The sequence below is a fragment of the Ambystoma mexicanum genome, chromosome 9, assembly GCF_040938575.1.
Source record: "Ambystoma mexicanum isolate Mex_15411 chromosome 9, UKY_AmexF1_1, whole genome shotgun sequence".
Taxonomy (NCBI): Eukaryota; Metazoa; Chordata; class Amphibia; order Caudata; family Ambystomatidae; genus Ambystoma; species Ambystoma mexicanum.
In genome coordinates this window covers 1,428,440,245-1,428,462,394 of record NC_090931.1, presented here as the reverse complement: position 1 = coordinate 1,428,462,394, position 22,150 = coordinate 1,428,440,245, and the positions used below count along the sequence as shown (strand labels likewise).

Below are 22,150 nucleotides of genomic sequence, written 5' to 3'. Positions count from 1 at the left end.
TGCAGCAGTAGGTAGACGGGCCCTGGTGTAAACCAGTTTCTTTGTGATGCAGAAATAGTACATCATGGTGGAAGCACTACTATGGTGCAAGGCATTTTGTATAACTGGGTTCGGGAGAGAGTGGTTGAATACTTCTTTTTAAAAAAATATTCAATTTTCATGTTATTTGGTACATTAAAACTTTGACAAACTACCCAACTCAAGGAGCCCAGTATGCCACAGCCCAAAAAAAGAAAAATGTTTTGCTGCGGTCCCTGGGACATGGGGGCACACAGATCACCCTCTCCCATACCCCAAATTTAGGATGTATGCATATGAATTTCCTAAAAGGAAAAATGAGACCCTTTTAATCAGACGTATTTATACAACAGAGATATAAGGCAATGGGTAAATGTTTTCCACCTTTTGTGCTGCATTACATTGTTTTGTTATTAATGCTGTGTGGGACATTGTCACTTGTGTTACTAACTTCCCTTTTATGTGTTGATAGAATAACAAAGCCCGTAACCCAAAACAACCATCTGCTCCATGATGCAAATACTAGCTGTCAAAGCATCTCAAATAGAGAGGTATATTAAAAAAGGTGCCATTTTGGAATACTGGACAATGTTATTGTTTACTTGTGTGTGACTGCTCCATAATAATGTTTCTATTGGTAATGGCCCAAAATGTCGCCCTCAGAATTTTGACTCCCGAATTTCTCACTTTTTTTCTACCCCCCTTACACCACATATATATGTGGTGGGGTATGGGACATAGTAGTATTGGCGGGCATGCGGGGGCGTCTCCCCCGCATATGTATGTGGTGTAAAGGTTTTTTTTTTTTTTTAAATTGGAAAAAATTCAACCAAAACAAATAATCGCCATTTCTTTCTATTCAATGTGCATCTTCCTTCTGTGCGACAACTTTCAGCTTTGGAATGTAATGTAACCATAGGTCACAGTGAATTAATCTCTAATACGACAGGAGAACCTTTTCTCTTACAGATTCTTCTTGCCAGACTGCGTAATTGTATCCATAAGGTTTTACAAAGCTGCTGGGAAAAGGAGGCTACATGTGCATCTTTTTGGTAAGGCAACATGCAATATTTCTGGTAAGGAAGCACGCAGCAGTGGATAACTAACACAGCTTCTTTGTTTTTGGAATGAGGTTAGGCTGATGTCTCCAGCATGCACAATAGGTGCAGGTCAAAGACAATGAAACATAAATAAGGCTCCAGTGCAAACAGGGAGGATGGCAAGCTGGTACACATCATGAAATGGAAGGATTGGGAATCCCATCCAACGGCAAGCCTACAAAAGGATGTATTGGCACAGTATAAGCCTTTGTATGCACCTGCGGGGGGTTTACATAAAAGACATGGTCCTCTACATTTACAAAGCCACAATAATTGATTTAGCCAATGCTTGATATGGTTTACTCTACGTACAATATATAATTAGCCATTTTTACTGCTACCGTTCTGGTCGTTATTCCTGGATTATTATAACAGACCATGAAAGTAAGCCCTATATTAACTGCCTCAAAGCCGGCTTGAGAAACTCTACCAATGCTAAACTCTTTCATAGCTAAAGGGACCACCACACTTTCATAGTTCTTAAACTTCCTCTCTTAACTTTCCTAGGCTGGACGGGTCAGTGCTCTCTTGATGGCTCCATTTTCTGGAATGGGCTCTGTGTTTGAGGTCTAGGGTGGCTATGCAGGTTTTGATAACTTACCTTTGTGTTCTCTTTGAACATGCTTCTGGAAAGCTCTTCAATGGACCAGGACATTGCTAACTCTTTTCTAAATGTCAGGATAGAGCTAGGCCTAGAGCGCTACTTCGAGGTTAATGATGTTGTGTCAATGGTGCCAACAATATAGCCCTCTACATCAAACATTATTTTTCTACCAATACAACCATTGATGCCGATGCCAGCAACCATTGGCATGAGGCGGCAAGTAAAAACATCTGTTCAGAGCCCTGTTTTTCTTTAAAATGCCCTTTACGTTTGTCATGCTGTAGATAACCTTTGTGGCACTGGCAGTAGAGCAGACAAACACCTCTTATTGGGGGTCAAGTGCAGGTTTGGTCAATTAAACATATCTATTTGTGGAGGTTCCTACAATGAAATCTCAAAATTCGAAAAAGGAGCCTCTAAAATATCCTTCCCTTCCTTCCGGGGATAGTAAAAGAAATGGATTACCTCCCTTTCCACATGATCAGCACTGACTTGCATCACCCAACAAATGATTATCTGGGGATTAAACAAACTAGCTGCATCTTAATAGTTGAGAAACACAGTGAAATTGGTCATCATCCACTACCATCTTATGTAAGCAACGACAGATCTTAAAAAGGTCCCTTCCGGTCATCCATGGTCAGGTGGCAGGTAGCAGACGTTCAGGAGACCTACGGTTATAATGTAAAAGAGCATCTTCCTCAATGAAAAAACAGCCTGTTTCACACTCTCCTGCTGAGGCAGAATCCTACAAAAGAAATAAATCTAGAATAGATTTTACTCACATTCCAAGACAATTATCAGCAGGGCATGTTATGTAAAATAGCGCGCAACTGCAGTTTCCTCAAGCGTTACCATTATGTACAGACAAAACTGCTGCACAACTGCGGCTGCACGGCATCATCATGGAGTGCGGAGATGCACCTGCTGCTCCATGAGAGTTGGAAGGAGGCCTCTCTGAAGTTTTGAGATGGCCTAAAGCTGCCCCTGTGCGCACACATTCAGGTGTAAAACATTTCAGATGTTTTGAAAACATCTTCATGAAAACCTCATTAATCTTCAATGTTTACCGATACTCCTGTAGTCATTGCCTAACTTCTAGTTTCTGACTTTTTCCATAGATTTGACTGCAGATTCCATGTAGACCTCGGATTCCTGTTTCAGCCCAGGTAGTGGCCTTTCAACCAAAGCACCATGTTTCCTTGTCAGAGAACTCTAGAGCGTTGGATAAGGTTGTGTACTATAGATCTTTTGCCTCTATGGCTAAGAGCTTTGCCAAGTGTGAAAGGAAAGCTTTCCTCCGTTTGCTGTCTTTGCATGATCCATTTTCTGGTTCTACATTTGTAATGTTTCACTTTGAAGCACCACAGCTGTGCCCATCCTGTTCAATCCCCTTTCTGTAACGGCTTGGCAGGCGAAGAACTATGGGCTGGAGGGTTGCCCAGAGCGGTGCCAGAAGTTAAGATTAATTCTAAACCTTCCAGCCATCACCTCTTTTGTTTTGCTTTAGTCATCCTGTTCAACAGACAGGTCGTCTAATTCAGGGCTCAAGTCGAGAGACATGGCTGGACAGAGCCCACCCACTTTTTTCAGAGGTTGGACTCAATCCCCCCAAGCTAAAATGAGAAACATTGAATGTCCACTTTGAATTTATGAATTAAAGTCAACCTCAGGGATCGAACCACAGTCATCACATTTGCAGGCCAGACACGTCAGCACTACACTATATATAAGGTTTCCGGTTTTCAGATATTACTGAAAAATACCAATATTTTCCCCCCGTTAATGGCTTCATATTCCCCTGGGGACTCCATAAACCCCGATATTTCATAATTCCTAAGTGCGGGAGCAGGATTCGAAACCCTATCAGTTTGCATTGTCTTGTTTATAAGACAAAAGCGTTGCCGATGAGCTATCCTCGCAGCTCTGCTTTTCAGTTGATATTAGGACTGACATTGCTAAAACTGTAGTAGTCTGATATTATTATCCAATATTGCCACCTTGTGGCATAAGGTCGAATTGACTGCCCTAACTCACAAATGGCAATGAGATGAAGTTGGACTCATGTACAGAGTGCAACAGGAAAGTTGCAAGCAAACAATGTCGGTAGTGAAAAGAAATCCAAAGGAAACAGAACATAATAGGCTCTGAACAGAACACTGCCGTGCAGTTATCTGGAGAAAATGACAACAAACGGTACGCGCAGCTCGCGGGCTGCGGGAGGGCTCTCAACGGAGGGCCGAGCTGCGAAATGGAAAAACGAGCAGCACACGGCACACGCAGCTCGCAGGATGCTGGAGGGCTCTCAACGGAGGGCCGAGCTGCGTGATGGAAAAAAGAGCAGCAGACGGCACGCGCAGCTACCCAAAAAAAGGTATGCTCAGAACGTAGCAGTGCTGTGAAGAAAATAGAAACAAATAGGCAGCAAACAGTCGGAGCAGGCAAAAGAAAGGGAAAAAAGGCAGTGCTGTATGGGAAGCGAGAAAGCAAGTAAAAAGGCGGGGGGAACAGAGGAAGAATGAAATATCCGAAGAAGGCAATGAACGCATGGCTGAAGCCGAAGGGGACACACTAGTGTCATACCCCAGAAGAAGAGATACAGCAGGGTTGCAACATGATTGTCCGCGCATCATCAGAAAACAAATAGGACGCGCAGGAGCCAATCTTGGCTGGGCAACTAGACTGGAATTTTAGGACGTTCAAAAGACGTACATTAGTGCGGCAATGCTTCCATCTGTGCCAGATGGACCAATGCTGTGCTGTGACACATACCTTTGGAGGAAGGTGAAAGCCGCATAGCAAGATGGGTGCTATATCCCTGGAAAGCAGAGTGAGGTGAAAGATGGGTGCTAGATTTCTGAATGTAGGCTACACAGAATCACTGGGCTGCGGGTGCTGGTGTATGTGCCGTGCATGCTGGGTTCATAGTTTCAGTTGGGGGAGTGGAACGCTGAGCCTTTGTTGGGGAAACGTAGGTTGGGGCTGCTTGGATGGCGAGGTTGGGGATTTTGGGTTGGCAAGGGTTTGTACAACAGATTACTGGACTACCATGAAAGGGATTAGAACATCTTACACTGAGAGATTACCCTACATATGTGCACAATAAAACAATAAAAACACTTCTGTGTTTACATACCGGAAAACACAGTTATCTGTGATTTTTTGAAAGGGGCAAACGGGAAAACAATGATAAACATAGATTCTGAATTTTTGGAAATCACTTGAAAAATACCCTCAGAAGTAAAAAAAGAAAAATCCCTAAAACAGGAAACCCTAACTATATAACCTGTGAAAAATAAACTAAAGGTGAAATGTCCCATTTCAGTAATGCAAGTTCCAGTGAAAACATTTGTATTGTTTCTTGGAGTTTAAAACATGCACATCTTTTAATGTTTTAAAAAAACACTATTTTTCACCCAACAGAAGGAAAGTCCAGATTTAATGCACGTTCAGGCATCGTCTGACAGAGCATTTTTCCTATGTGCCTAGTTCTTAATGTTGTCAAGCCGGGGCAAATTAATGTGATGTGCTTTAATGTTTCCTTCGCCCCGTGTTGGCACAGAACCGACATCCCTCATTTATCGCCAGCTAGTAAATCCGTAAAATGTGCTTAGACAGCTAAAGGTTCACCCTAAATCGCATGAACTGGGTTCTAACCACAGACAGAGGAATTTAACAAGATATTTAGGAAGGCAGTCGCAGGATTTATTCTCGCCTTTCGAAGGGATCTGCAAGCCAGGAGTATTTTTTCGAAATCCAGTCACGTTGTCACATCCTCCTTTTCACCTTTTCTGGGTTGTTAATCAGTACCTCAGATTTAATTTCCAGTTGTTATAAAATCAGCTGGCAACCCCTCCTCCACTGGCCCAAGAGGTCAGCACTGTTCTTCTTTAGCGCAATCCCAAGAATTTGGTAAGGGGGGGAGCTGGACTTGGCATTGTGCATTTACGATACAGAGCCAGCATCCTCCACACAATTCTTGGATAGATGGAGATGAGACGTAACTCTGATCTATTCACTACAGTGGAGACTAGGTGGGGGAGCCTCATTATTTTTCTCCAGAAGCTACCTTTCAGTGATACCCAAAGTTCCCAGGGAGTGAATAAAAACCCCATATGTTATTAGCACAGAGAGCAGCTTTACTTTATAGAAAATCAGCACCGGCTGAATTGAAAACTTGACGTATTTTCTGTGAATCAGCTTTGCTTGAGATGGCTTCAGTTTAGATTTTAAACCAATCTGTCAGGGTTGATCCTTCACACTACAGTTTATTAGGGCCCCCAAGTATGTCCCTGAAGGAGTCTGCGCCAAAGGATTATGTTCCAAATGCCACCTAATGGTCGAATTCTGTCTTCCTGTTTTATAACCCAAGATCACAATGTTTGTTTTCAGGGAGTTGATCGATAGCCCATTCTTGGTAATGTATTCCTAGAGACTCTCCAAACTCTGCTGCAAACCAATCGGCGTCAGATCAATCAGCACCAAATCGTCTGCATCGAGGATCCTTGCCAACGTTTGTTCACTGAACTTCGGGGGAAATGCTCTCACCTTGTCCAGGTTTTCACCAACATACGACAAAAATAAAATTGAGGGACGGTGCTGGCGCGCATCCCGGTTTGAGACTTAGGAGGGTCTGAATTGGGCTAGTCAACAATCCTTGAGAATTCAGTCTAATTTGGACACTAGTTGACTTATATAAAAACCTCACAGCAGACAACAGATCAACTGGGCAGCTCCAGGCTTCCATTTTCACCCATAATAGTTGCCTGTCCATGCTATCAAAGGCCTTTCTCAGGTCAACAAAGGCTGAATATATTTTCATACCTTTTTTGAGGGTGTTCCCTTTCAAGATGTTTAAGAGAAAGGTTTAGATCTGTACCCACCCCCTTAACAAATCCTGTCTGGCGCGGATCATCTCTATCCTCCCTCGAGATCCATTTCTGAAGCTGTTTTAGGGAAAGGCTGCAAACAGTTTGCCAAGCGTGTCCAAGAGAGCAATGGGGCAGTAGTTTGAGGGGTCCACCATGTTGGCTCTCTTAAAAATAGGGACTATTATGGTGGGTCTCCATGAGTCTGGGATCACACTTGTCTTTAGTATATGCTTAAAGAGCATAAAGATAAATGGCAACCAGGCTTCGGAGGCTTCCTTAATCGTGGAGTTGGTAATAACATCAGGCCCCGGGGCTCTAGTCAAATTGGCTTTTTTAATTAACATTTCAACATCCAGCATATCCAACGGAAAGGCCCACCACACTTTTGTGTTAGCTGATACTGGGCTGTCACCCCAACTCAGTGGAGAATAATTTTCTTGTAAAAATCAGTCCACTCCTCCTCGGAAACCAGATTAATCGGGGAGGCCGAACGCAGTGCACCACCTTTGTTGAGCAATTGCCATGTCGATCTAGCATGTTTTTTTATCAAGATACATAGCATAAGTTCAGCATGCATCTGTAGAATATAGGCTCTATGGAGCGCTGACCCGTTTTTGTACATTTGTTTTCTCTTTTTCACCAGCATAACTTCTCGTCCCTCGTTCAAGCAACCAATTATCCTTAAATCTCTATGCAGCTGTTTTTTTTCCAATCAATATTTTCCTATCAAACTTGTGGTTGTGTGCTTGGGAAGGGAAAAATATATATGGGCGATACCCTCTTTTTTGGGGGGCCTGACTCTAGAGGGATGATAATAGCAAAAATGTAGGGGGTAGAGTCAACGGCTTCCCTAGCCTAATGCGTAGTGGGGGTGAAGGAACCTTGCAATAGAACTTTGTGATTAATAGTTCTGGAGAGAAAGGAGAATCACTGTGGAGTACATAAAAAATAGTGAGGATTTCTTTGTGCCGTGGCACAATGCAAGTACATATAGAAGTGCATGTGTAGTCTGCACAGTAGTGGGTTAGTATATTTGTGACAGTCTAAACCGTGTATTGCTATTACACGGTTAGCATTCTCATAGTGGTAACATTCGATTTACATATATTGTTCATAATCACAATACATTAAACGTTTAAATATACTAACCCACTACTGTGCAGACTACACATGCACTTCTATATGTACTTGTGCTGTGCCACGGCACAAAGAAATGTGTCTTCTTGTTAAAAGTTAAAAATAAATCCTCACTATAAATCCACGGTGATTCTCCTTTCTCTCCAGAACTATTAATCACAAAGTTCTATTGCAAGGTTCCTTGACCCCCACTACGCATTAGGCTAGGGAAGCCGTTGACTCTACCCCCTACATTTGTGTGTGCTTGGGAAGCATTCAGACCCTATTTAGGCTTTTTGTTGAACTCTACTGTTTGTACAGTCGGGATCCAACCGCCATTCCACTTGTCTGGCGTAGCTTTCCGCTAATATACTGATGTCTCGATGTGTCATCCAAAGGCAATTGACCCCTGTGTGGGTTCCACCGTCGTTTCCCAGCGGCCTTTATTAATCATACAGTTTCCCCTCCATGTGATTTTCAGAAGGGCATGGTTGCTCATTTTATTTTGGTAGTACTTCCATCGAAATTATATTGTTGATTATAGAGCTGGAAACAAGCACTTAATCCAAGATGCTGGAGTAAGTACCGTTGGACCAGGTAGGTTTAGGCGGATGATAAGCCTTAGATTGTCCATTAAGCATAACGAGGTCCCCATAATTCATCAGCTCTAGCTAATCCGTAACTCTGGTCTGTCTTGCCTTTGATTGCCTCCGGTGTCCCTGCCCCGGAGGCAAACTGTTCTCATTGCTCATAATGCACAGGCAGTTCAAATCATCCCCCAGAAATATAAAATATACTTTGTGCAGCAGACTAAATTTGTCTATGGCATCCGTGATTGCGTTTAGAAAAGACTCATTAGATATGGCCATCGGGTTCCAATAGATGCTTAATATCAGCCCCCATCTGTCTGGCCAACCCGCTGTTTAATTCCCCTTTATAACAATGTTTAGTTAAAAGGGATTCGGGCAGTCGGTTTCCAACACAGTTAATCGTCTCCTGTTTTTCACCAGTGTGAGTAATCCAGCCAAGGGGCACCCTCTATTTCTGCGGTACGCAGGGTTAAGGTAAGCACTGAAGCCATCCAAGCTAGAAGTCGCTAGTAGCCAGGTGTCCTGCAGGCACATTACATCCAGGTCACCAGAAAGTATGTCCAAATCTCTACAAAGATGAGAAAATCGTCTGGTGTTCCGAAAGGCCATCGTTCATGGTGTCACTCGTTGTTATTGGAAAGTGCTGCCCGAGCTTGGGAAGGCTCCTGACTCCTGGCTGTAGGGGCCATCTTGTGATATTAAGTAGTTGCACTATTAATCGTGTGTTTGCCCAAGCCAATTTAATGAAATGTGCATATTTCACCTTGATATGCTAATTTCTGGCGATGTCACATCCGATTGCGTTTGTTGACTAGTCCCCCCACTTTTATTTTTAGGGCTTGAACCCTGGCTAATTTACTGACATGCTGGTCATTCAACTGCGGCCAGATCTGCAAACATCAGTAATTCCACCGTGTTCATGAGTGTATGTTGGCAGAGGTTCAGTGTTACATGTTGCCTAATGGGTGCCTTTGTCAGTGACACAATGCCAGCAAAACTTTACAATTCAAACCTTATGAGAGATGTGGTCTCTGTAAGGGTGTCAAAGAAGGAAGCTGACACAAATGTGGCATGGTGATGGTTGTTATTAACTTTTATTTGGGCAGAAAAGGTTCATCACTATCTCTTTCTTCTAAACTAATACTAAAGGATCCGTCAGAATATCTGTCAAAATCAAACTCCACTGTCCTGTGTCACAACCTACTTCTATCCCTTAAACTACAACTTACACTATAACTAAGGAATAATCATCCAACAGAAAGTTCCTTCTCCAGGAGAATGTCTCCCTTCAGAGTGTTTAAAGGAATGTACTCTTGCAACATGAATGCCAGGGGGATTGACTCCCTTCCCCTGGCTTACGGGTTCCACACAGTTTTACACAACTCTACGTTTAGGCCAGGAGAGGGACTCCCTTCTCTTGATATTGGTCTATACAGTTTCCAATAAAGCCAGGATGAATGACTCCCTTGCCCTGGTGTCTTTAGCACAAGTTCTAGTTCTGGACCAGGAGAAAGATTCCCTTTTCCTGGTATTGGTCTGTACAGTTCACAATAAGACCAGGGGGAATGTTGCCCTTCCTCTGGTGTCTAAAAGCTCTTTTTCGCGACCTTCAGCTTGATGTACACTTTCTCATTCTTTCTTGGTGTTAGAAAAGTCAAAAATCCTTCCTTGTTGTTCAATGGTCTTATCTTGCCGACTCGGCGGGAAGTTCTCCTTGGATGCCCATTTCACTTATTTTGGGCACCCAGACCTTTCTCTGTTGGTCAGGGGGCTTATTGCTGCCACTGCCACAAGGAAGTTCTCCTCAATTGCTCAGCTCCCTTTTGTTGGGATCCCAGACACTTCTTTAGTGGTCAGTGGGCTTGCTGTTGCCACTGTGACGAGAATGGTCTCCTAAGAGAATCAGTTCGCACTTGTTAGGGTCTCTGACCTGTCTCTGGTAGTCAGTGGGCTTATTATTGCCACTGCGACAAGGAAGCCTTCCTCGGATGCTAGGTACACAATTGTTAGGGTCCCCGATCCATCTCTCTTCCATCCCCGCTATCCCTCCGGGTCTCTCGCACCTCCCGCTACTTTCAGAGGAACTGCAGTACGCCACCGGGACTTCCTGGGACTGGGGTTTGTCCCTCTGATTTTTCCAGCTTCTCTCTCCAGTTTCAACAGCACCGTGGTGGCTCCATGCCATGCTGTGCAGCTCGGCTCTTCTCTCCTGCTTCGTGTTGGGGTCCGCTCCAGTTGGAATCACGGAGATCTCCCTCAGCACTTCGCCGGCATCCTCCAAGCTCTTCTAAGACTTTGGTCTGCTAACAGCGTTTAAAACTCCTGCTGCTTTCCATGCATGTTGCCTCTCCCAGATGGGCTTGACAGGTTAGTCCATTGTCTCTTCTTATACAATGTTGCCAGTCCCGCTCTAGCGCATTGTCAAACTCCTTTATTTCTGTTGACAACTTGACCTTCATGACTCCTCGTACCAGTACTAGCACAGTCAGTGATCTTCAAGTCTTCTATGCTCTTCTTCATCCTAGTACTTTCTGCTTCAGCTATATTCCATGTGTTAGGTAAGGAAGGCATTGTATCAAAATAAGACATAAACAAGTGATCACAGTTCAAGGGTGTTTATTAAACTGTAAAATGGGTGAGATAAACGCCTAATCTAAACCTAAATCTAAGATGGGAGCAAACTACGACCATCAAATATAATAGTAATACAGTCCTATTAGAGTCTAGTCAGATAAAAAGGGCCTCTACTAAAAAACACATTGCCAATCCTTACCGCTATGCTACAAAATAGTGTGGGATAATGTTCCCAAGAAAAGAAAGAAGGGTTCACAAAATGATAAATCAGGATATTATGGCCGGGGTCTCCCTTCCCCACGTTTTTAGCACGGGACAAGGAGGGACTCTTGAGCACAGCACACTCCTGGCACGAGCTTACAGTTCCTTTTCTCTTTATCTTTATCAGAGCTTTTGCGTCCAAGTCTCTACTCATGCATTACTCTTCACCCTAGGATCCCCCTCAGCCGGGCTCCGATCCTTCTTTCAGCATTAGCCTCCCAAAGCACTTGCCAATTTAAAGAGAGACTTCCGAAGGGCGATCTCGTTTCGCTGGGTCACTCTGCTAGCCTATGGCAAGTGGGGGAATCACAAAATCATAGTTCGCATGGCGTTCCCCTGAGCCGGGTGCAAACGCCTGTTTCACAATTCCCTCAATTGGGTTCACAATTACACAATGGTCAAAACTTCTGCAACGTGTCAAGGACTTTTGATTGTACAGATGGTTTGGCTTGACCCTTGTATGACCACCTTGATACCTCACGCCGGCCTTCCCTATGGCCTTTTGGTACTTGTTGTTTCAATACTCTTTTAGTTAAGCACATTTTCTTTGTTCAGGAGAGGGGTACCAGCCAGAGACCTTTGAATGAGCGCCGACGTGGTGCCGGACAAATCTATCTCTGGTACCAAGTTAGTTCACAAAAAAGACCACTGTCTACTAATCTTCTTAATGTTGGTACTGCAACCTTGAGCCTAACACAGTCTGGTCCACTATCAGGTTCTTCCATCTGACCAGCTGTGCTGAATTCGTTGGCGTATCTTTTGCCGCTGGAGTCAAGGATGGTACCACGATGGCAACCGCATCTCCCCGCCCTGGCTATCAGTGTGGGAGGGTTCGATGTACTGCTGACATCCGTCACACCATTCGCCAGCTGCGATGCCCAGCCTTTTGTTTCCTTTGTCGGAGGCTTTGCGGGTCTGGATTGAAAAGGGCAAGGGCAATTCCCTCTTGGGCGTCCTTTCAGGTCTCACCACCTTTCTCCTCCATTTGAACTGCCGTCCTGGAATAGCTGCTTCCTCATGCGTTCAGCCTTGCTCAGAGTGTGCTCTCGTGCTCTGCCTTTTATCCCTATGGGGAAGGGAAAGGGCAGTCAGGTGTGCATGTGAAGTTGTCGGTAATTGCCTGATTCTGCCTGACCCTTGTGTTGGGACATGTCAGGTAAACGGCTTTGGTATTAGTCTGTTGTCGCTCATGGTGTGAGAAAGTGTTTGTGTTGGAAAAGGGGGGGTGGGCGAGTAGAGTTTCTACTGGGCAGGATGGGGAAAAGGTGCCATAAGAAAGGGGATACCGCAGCTCACCCTTCGGTGTCCCACTTCCACTCCCCGAAGACCCCCATCCAGGTGATCCCCCCGCACTGGTCCACCCCCAGGAACTGGATTCAATAGTGAAGGCCGTGTCCTGGCCACCTGGATGACAGATCCCCATAGACTAGCGGGTGAGTTATCTTCAGATTTCCCACAGCACAAACATACATGGGTTTACTCTCAATGAAATGGTTCTAACTGGAGGGAGGGGCTAGGGAATGTTGGGGAGTGGCATTGCTCAATGGGCTGTACCCTCAGGGATCGTTCTTTGCCCCTCGGGGGGTGGGGAGGCTCGGAGGGTGGCCCTCCACATGACGTCCCCAGGGGGGACTACTGGGTAGCGGCTGCACCTCCCTAGCCTCATGGAAAAGGGTTTCCCCCTTGGGTAGAAGTGATGACACCTCACAAATCATCACATCTCCTTGTTCCGATTGATACCACTTAGTCATTGCTCCTGCCCTCCTGTACAATGACCTCAATTCCTCAGAGAAATGCCTTCTTTGTGCACAGTAGCCTACAGTGCAATTGTATTGATAAGATGTACCCTCCATTGAGAACCCTAAATGCTGGTAACTGGTGGCTGCACCTGACCTGAAACCAACCATGATAGAAGATCCTTAACAAACCAGAGCAGAAACTCCCTGAAGGAGAATTCAAAGAAGGAATGAAAAGTGACCACACTAACCTGTGGGTGGCGGAAACTCTACTCCATCACTGCCGGGGAAGGGGGGCACATCAGGATCGTCCACAGGGAGTAGATGTGGCTCGTCTTCATCTTTAAAAGAAAACCGAAAAGTGTAAGTGACTACAAACTCATGGAAACGAGTGTATCCTTCTTACAGAATTATTGAACAACAATTGAACGACAGCAATATCACAATTAAGGGTTGGGCGTAGAAAATACTTTGAAAAAAAGTCAGTTGGCAAATTAAAATAAAACAGGCACACACTACAGTAGTCTGTGTGACAAATCAACTTACGGGGCACCAGTAGTCCAGGGATGAATATCGGTTTCTAAACCATCAATCAGCCTCACACCTCTAGTACACCAGAAGGGATCCGAACAGATTGGAAACACAAGTAAATTATAAACCTTGTTCAATTTTGTTAACGTCAGTGATGCAGTCGGTCACGGTTCGACTGTCTCGAAAATGTCCTTAAAAGATGGACGCTGGTTGATGCTTGTTGTGGCACTCCTCCTACCTTCTTCGCAGGGCTCGTGTTGTCCTTTAAGGCAGACGGCACAAAGCTGTGGAGAGTGTTTGCAGACAATGGCCTTGTCCTTTTTTCAGAGACTCTCTGGCACTTCCCACCTAGGAAGCTTGCTGGCAGAACCTAGCAGGGCACGCTGTCTGGTTACCAGTTGGAGAGCTGCTGGATGGGTCTTCTGAGTCCAGTATCTCCCTCTGTTCCCTGGGAGTTGTTCAGGGGAGGGATCTTGCTTCACTCTTGGAAATCCTGCCCTGCCTTCCTTCACTAGTGGAAACAGTAAGGAAGACTGTACCTCAGCCAGGGTCCAAATTAGTCCTTCTTCTTACTCCTTTCGAAGTTGTCGGATGATCTGCTAAGTGAGGGAATCAGCCCTCTATTAAAGCCAAATGGGCCCCAGTGATTGGTGCAGGCTAAGCCTACCTTAATGTATAATCCTGGGTCCCTACCAACAATCTTCTGTTATGCCTGAGGTCATAACCAGAGTGCTTTTCGGCAGGAAAGGTAAGGGGTGACAACATGTACTACTTAGTCCTACCCATATTCCTGTCTGTTGTGGATCAAAGTGTCTCTCTGGTTAATTGACCTCTCTGGGACTCCTGATCAAAGCACAGGTCTCCCTTGAGGTTTGTGGTGACCACAGACTTTCTGTCTTCATCAAATCACATAATTCTTCCCTCTGAAAGGGGGTTCCTTGCAGGGGTTGCCTACTGTAAACAGTTGTCCCAGACATGACATTCACTGCCCTTCATACAGAGGGGTGGGAGCTAGGTTCAAGCTGACACATTGCATTTCAAAGAGGTGTTGGTGTTTCCTGTCTCCTGTGTTAGTTTTGACCAGGCCTCTTTGCAGGCCTGTTTTCATTTAACTCTCATCAGTATGCGCTGCCACCACACAGAACTTTGACAATAGAACAGGGCGGATTCATGGAGCCATTGATATTTTAATTAAGAAGGTGTTGCTTTCCCCCTTCAGAGATATAATATGATACGATTTATTTATAACACGCTTAATACCCAGAAGTTTCTAAGCGCAGACCCGGGGATTGAACCTGTGTTGCTCCATGCCGTCTTGCTTCCAAGGCGTGCACGTTGCCCCTGAGCTATCCTCCCGAGATGCTTCGATGTACCCATGGCTGTCACATTCCAGCAAAATGTGATAGGGAGGACTGCCCCTGTAGGCTGTGTCCTCCGTAGAGTACACATGACTAGGTTTTTGTTGTGCAGTGAGCAGAGGAAAATGTGTGCGGATTAGGCCCACACATTTTATGAGGTTGATCTCCCATCATTCATTTTCATTACAAAACTTCCCAAAAAAAGCCTAGGCGAGCGCAAACTCCCTGTGCGGATGGCCAAATTCATCACAGCCTGGATCAACCGATCGGAGGTCTCTACACTGTGAATACCCACTTTGATGGTTTAAAAAGATGTTTTTCATTACAAGTGGCGGTTTATGGGTTTTGCTTTCCCATACTATTTGAATACCCAATGTCCTGTAAATTACACACGCGCTAGAGGGCCTTCTGCTCAACAGAACTTAAGATGTTCTAACTTAAAATTGCCTACAAGTGCCACTTAGGGTGAGAAGGGACCCTTAGCGAAGTAAATTAAGCTTGGTTACTCATGCACGACTATATACATATACAGATATATATAAATCTATAAATGAATAAACAATGAATCCACTTAATAAAGATCACACACAATTAAAAATAATCAGCATATGGAGGGGGCGCTGTTGCGCGCAACTAAAATGGCTGCCTGATTGGAGTGCTCCGATCCCGAGGACATCCTTAACATAAATTAATCCTGTTTGGGGCCGTGAAGATAGGATACGACTACGTCTGCTGATGCCGGCATCCCTACTGCACGTTGTGTGCAAATCCTGTGTGAAACCGCGGAGGCGCGGCTGAGTTCGGAGCTTCGTTTCGCGGGGCGGCCCGCTCGGCTGACTACAAGCCGCCCCTGAGAACCGGAAGAGTCACACGCCAGACCGAGGCTCTGCGGACGCCGGAGGGCCGTGTGGGGGAGGGGCGCTGATCCTGGTGGCTGATCCCGGCGGCGCTTCCTTGGTATGCAGACATGTGGGCAGACCGTGTGTGTTGGTGCCGAGGTCCCTGCAAGACGAAGAATGGCTGCTGCTACCGCCCACCTCCCGAACAACTGCTGGGTAGACGCGCGGTCTCCCACGCAGGGCCCCAGCTAGCTCTGTGGGTCTGCCGCCGATCGGGTTCCAACTGGCGCTACGAAAGCAGGTGAGGGGCTTGAAAGTGCAGGGACCCAGCTACATCGGAGCGTATATACAGCGTTAATATCCTTCTATCCGTCAATCGGATACGCCGATTGACGTGGGAGAGCACGATACATCCGTAGAGGGGACCTTGCGCTATATTATACCGGCAAAACCTCCGTGCTGTTAACTTGTGGGTGCTGCCCCTTGTTTTGTCTTGTTGCTGGGAGGAGGCCTGTACATCTCCACTGATCCTTTAGCAGACCTGCACCATCGGGAGAAGTATGTGATCCGCGGCAACTTGGCCCCCTAACTGCGCCACAAGTGGCTGGTCGGTTGTCATGGATGAGCGCTAAAGGTGACCCGACACACTTCCAGCAATCCGTTGGTGGGTCGTGGAGAGGCTTGCGGCTGGTGTGAGTGGTGGTAGCCCTCCATATATAATAACAGGTGCGATCAGAGGCGCTGCGGCCGCGCCCCAGCTCAGCCCCAGACCCACCAAGATACTTTGGTTGGTAGCTCCTATAACGGGCATAACCCCTACCTGGCATTCACCTTCGACCTACATTATCAGGCATGATACAAGGGAACATTACTGCATGCTAGATCAGAACCCATGCAACAACGACTCCTTTGGGTTTTGTGAGTCGATATACTGGCACTCATCGTATACTATAACAGAACCAACTGCACGAACGATACTATACCATCGTGTGAGTCTGGCCTGACACACGTCATCGGGCCTTGTTCTGCAAAGATGGCTCATGGGCCGATACGATAAGAAAAGCGCAGGAGGGAAATAAACTGGCCCGGTGGACTCCTTTGCCAGCTCCCAACCTCAGGGGACACCGGCAGCCACAACCATGGAAAATGACACACTTGCTGAGACGGGGCAGGACGCCAGAGAAGACCGTTTTATGACCATGGTGCAGAACGGCTTCCTAGCTGTGAATGTCAAGCTACACGATATTGTTTCGAACATCAGCTCCCTCAAGGCTAGAGTGGACAAGGAAAGCTCTTGCTTTACAGAGGCCGAAAGCAGAATCAGTACTAACGAGGATGCGATAACACAGCATGGCCGTGACATAGCACAGCTTAAAGGTGAACTACGCAACACTCAAGCAAAATTCGAGGACCTTGAATCTAGATCCAGGAGAAACAATATCCGTGTTGTCGGCGTTCCAGAATCCTTCTGCAAGGGCCCGATGGAGAGACAGGTAGAGGCCCTATTGAAAACCCTTCTTGGAACGGAATCCTTCTCTGACCACTTTCTGGTTGAGAGGGCTCACCGTACACTTGCGCCACCGCCCAAGCCTGGGGCACCACCGCGCACGATCATTGTCCGTCTCCTCAATTATAGAGACAGAGACACGGTGCTCAGGCTGTCCAGGGAAAAGGGCTCTCTGCAGTATGAAGGCAACAAAGTCCACATATATCCTGATTTTTCGACAAGCGTCCAGATGCAGCGCAGATCCTATGAACAGGCCAAATAGCTCATGAGATTGAGCCATATCCCGTATGCCCTCATCTTCCCGGCAAAATTGCGGATCCAAAATGGAGGCAGATCGCATTTCTTCGAGAACCCGGCGGATGCCATTTCGTATATTGAGTCGTCCATCCCCATGCCTCCGGAAGATTATCCACGAGACCGAAATAGGCCCCCGCGACGGGGGGATGACATCCCGGACTCAGCAGACTGAATTGAGACTATGGAAACATTCTGTTCAAGCTATGTGGCTGACCCTCTTGGGTATAACGGCCCCAGTTGTTATTGTGTTGGACAAGTTGGGATCGTGAGCCTCTACTGATGGAGGCCTGGCGACTGCGACCAGCTAGTGGGGGGGGTTGGAGAAGGGCACAAGTTGTTGCCACAGTTGGCAAATGGTTTAAAATGCAGAGTCAGGTTGCAACAGGTACGACAGTTATGGTTTGTGGCACGGGCAAACTACTTCACTCATTGACATTATACTATGGTACTGAGTGACAAAGGTGTAAGTGTTAAACTCCTTTCATGGAACATACGAGGCTTGAACAACCCAATTAAATCTAGAAAAATCGCAGCATATGTTACCAGACATAGCCCCCATATTATACTGTTGCAGGAGACGCACGCACTAGGGCAGGTTTGCTCCAATTTCCTGTCTAGGTGGGGCCCTCTGAGATACTACACCGAATACTCCTCCGAATCTAGAGGAGTCCTCACCCTAATACACCCGAAACTGGACTTCCGCACTCATGACATTAAGATCGATCAACAGGGAAGATATGTGTTGGTATGGGGAGAGTTGGCAGGGCGAAATATGGTCTTGGTTAACACGTACGGCCCCAATATTGATGACTCTGAATTCTATAATGCCACATATAATATATTGATTGAAGCTGGAGTGCGGTGGTCTGGGGGGGAAATTTCAATACAATCCTTGACACATCTCTTGACCGGTCTACAACGACATACAGACCCTTAACCCTGAGCCGCATTAGCCATACGACAAATAATGCATAATGACTATAGTAGACATCTGGCGAGAATTACACCCCCTAGAGCAGCGCTTCACATTCTATTCATCAGTGCATGACTCAGAGTCTCGAATTGATTACTGGTTAATGAGCTCTGCACTTGTGAATATGGTCCGGCATTGTGAAATGTATCCCCGCACCCTCTCAGATCACTCCCCTGTGTCCCTTACTGTGAGGGTTGATGAGGCTGTCCCCAAGGCCAGACGCTGGAGAATGCCCCCTGCCCTAATTAGAGACCCGAATGTCTGCGAATCATTGCGTATTGAAATAGAGGAATTTGTTCAACTGAATGAGGGGTCGGTAAAACGGCGCGCCACGTTATGGGAAACATTTAAGGTTTGGGTTTGGGGTGCAATTATGGCTAAAACCACAGGTTTACTTAAAACAGTTAGACAAGAGCTGGACACCACAGAAGCCAAACTCGAGCTCCTGGAGTTTGAATACACCTGTACACACAATAAGGAGGCCCTTCTAGATATCCACACAACATTGGCAGACTTTAATAAACTTGCTGCAAGGGAAGTACAGTATATGGCTGCCCCGATCCGAGCTCGTAGATACGGGGAAAGTAATAAAGCAGGGAAACTCCTGGCCCAGACGCTCAAAATCGAGCATGGTCACCCCCCTATAACAGCCATCCAAGCCCCTAGTGGGGACATAGTAAATGTTGAACAAGAAATCAATGACATGTTTGCTGCATTCTACAAAACATTATACTCTAATAGAGACATCAAAACTAAAGAAGAAATAGCAAGTTATTTGCATGTTATTGATCTTCCGACCCTGACCTCTGATACGCGCATGTTATTGGATAACCCCATAACACTAAATGAAATTACGGAGGCAATAAAAGCGTTAACCTCTGGTAAGGCCCCTGGTCCCGACGGACTCGGCGCCGAAATCTACAAAGAATATCACGACGTACTCGCCCCTCTTTTACTGACAGTTTGGGAAGAAGCAATGGAATGTGGTATACTACCAGACACCATGCGAGAGGCAGTCATAACTGTTCTGCTTAAACCTCGTAAACCCCCTCATGACATGGGGTCATATAGACCCCTTTCGCTCATTAACACAGATGCAAAGATTTTCGCCAAAATTCTGGCCACCAGGCTGCTGCCCTATATGCCCATACTGGTGGATCCCGACCAGGCGGGCTTTGTACCAACGAGGTCTACTGCTCTCAATCTGCGCAGACTCTTCGGAGTTATGGCACATATAGATCCGGCGGCAGATGCGGTAGCGGCCTCCCTTGACTCTGAGAAGGCATTTGATTCTGTCTCCTGGGTCTATCTGTTTCAGGTCCTTGAGAGATTTGGGTTGGGAAGCTACTTTGTCAAGCTACTGTACACCTCCCCGGGAGCGAAAATACTAACTAATCAAACCATGTTGCCCCTGTTTCGTCTGGGTAGAGGCACGAGGCAGGGCTGCCCCTTTTCCCCAATCCTGTTTGCGCTTACCATAGAACCCATGGCTGAATATGTCCGACAAAACCATGCATGTAGAGGCCTTCGCATGACGGGGAAACCGCAGATCATCTCCCTATATGCGGACGATACCCTATTATACATTAGGAACCCGGAAGTAAACCTAAGGCCAATCATGTTGGAGGTTGAGACGTTCTCTGAATACTCGGGATACAAGATCAACGTATCCAAGTCGGAACTGTTCCCGCTCACGCCCAGTACTAGAGAAATGTCGGATACACAAAGATTTAAATGGTCACCTATACATATCCGCTATTTGGGGATCATGGTCTCAAAAGACTGAGGCACACTGTACACTGAAAATCACTGTGAACTTGTACAATCCCTTACAGCTAAACTGCAATCCTGGAACAGGCTCCCCTTATCCCTATATGGGCAAATATCCTTACTTAAGATGACGGTGTTACCCAAACTCCTATATTTCTTCTGCAATATACCGATCTGGCCGGGCAGAGCTTTCTTTAATAAACTCAACACTCTAACCACCATTTTTGTATGGGGAGGGAAGACGCCTAGGTTGAAATGTTCCAAAATGACAGAACCTTTTGAAAAGGGTGGGATTGCAGCCCCAGACTTCGAACTCTATTACTTAACATCTCAGGCACACTTTGCGAGACACTGGTTTGACCCGGAAGACACTGCTCCACACATCCCGGTGGAAAGATTTGCGGCTTCCCCTATAGAACTACGAGCAGTCATGTTCGATCTTAAACGAAAAGAGTCATGCAAATACGACCCTGTCAACGCCACTGTACGCGCATGGTCCATGAAATATAATAGGCTCGCCCTTACAGCCCCATATGATCCAGAAGTGCCACTATGGAACTTCCCAGGCATAAGCCCCACGTTTGATAGGGCCCTCCAGGGTGCTTGGGACCCACAAAAGCAATTTCGAATGCGCAATATGTTTCCGGAAGGGAAATACTGTGCTCTTGACGATTTTATTGGACCGATGAGTGGAGATCACCTTAAGCGATTTCAGTTTCATAGAATGAGGGCTGCCTTTGCCGCTAAATGGCCCTCGTTCCCAGAGGAACCGGCCACACATGAATGTATTGCAGCCATGACGGAACCGGGTGGTCATAGTAAAAGTCTGTCTGCGCTCTACAGTCTAGTCCAAACACACTCCAAGTCAGGCAATGATATTAAAGGGAACTGGGAACGAGACCTGGGGGTGGAACTAGGTGAAGACACGTGGTTGAGATATTGCCAGCTGACCAAACATGTATCCATGAACTCAGGGCTTCGGCTCATTCAGTTTAAGGTTCTTAACCAGCTACACTATACCCCGGCTAAGTTGGCTAAATTTGTACAAGGTCACACAGGAAAATGCCCTAAATGCGCTGCCCCTGACGCAGACTCTTTTCATATGTACTGGGCCTGTCCACCGGTCACTGCATTCTGGGTGGAGGTGGCGGAGATCCTGGAAGATATCACGGCGATACCTGCCACACCTTCCCCACTGAAATATCTCTTTGGGGATATCGGTAAAACCGCCACCACCACTAGACGACTATTTAACTTGGCATGTGTGGTTGCAAAACATAATATACTGAAATGTTGGAAATCAATACATCCACCAAGGCGGCTGGACTTCTTGAAAGACTTGTCAATGATTAATGAACTGGAGGAACAATTTATTAAAACATTGCCATCGAGATGCCGTCCCAAAGATATATGGGCACTGTTCAGGCTATATTTGTGTAATATGATATCTGATGGAGAAGATAATCCGACGTCGCCACTCTAGTACTGCTATGCAATGTGAAAATGTGCAATCTATACTGTTAATGTCTATCTATGTTGTTGTGATCGATGTGCTTCGCCAACTGCCAACCAGTTTAGTACTGTTGTAACTCTCTGAACAAAAATAAACATTATTTAAAAAAAAAGATATAATCAGCATATGGAGGTCAAACTACATCTTTGGGAGTATCTGTTAACTGGATTTTAATAACAAACAAGGACTTTAGCATAGATATATGTTATTTATAATGCGCCTGTACACAAGTGTTTCTAGGCGCGACAAGACAAGTGAGGAAAGACAGAGGGAGGACAAGACAAACAAACGTACTAGGCCTTGTGTCATTCAGATTGTGCAAGTGTGACAGCGCAACGTGCAGGGGGAGGTGGGAGGAGGCGAGTAGAGCCAGAGCGGGGAATGGGGGGAAGTGCAATCAGGGCAGCATTGCTCTGAGTACGTGCAGCCAGGGCAGTGAGGCTCTGGATAAGTGCAAGGAGGCAGGGGACTGTAGGGTTATAGTTACAGCCC

General features: G+C 46.1%; 1 protein-coding gene across 2 annotated transcripts in view; it reads right to left on the bottom strand.

Moving 5' to 3' along the window:
- The window catches only part of CATIP (ciliogenesis associated TTC17 interacting protein), a 430,282-nt gene that overhangs the window by 362,359 nt on the left and 45,773 nt on the right, over window positions 1–22,150 (bottom strand). For both annotated transcript variants that reach the window (XM_069616835.1, XM_069616836.1), the window contains exon 3: window positions 13,122–13,211. In XM_069616835.1, the coding sequence (XP_069472936.1) occupies window positions 13,122–13,211 (90 nt within the window). The remainder of the gene's footprint in view (window positions 1–13,121; window positions 13,212–22,150) is intronic.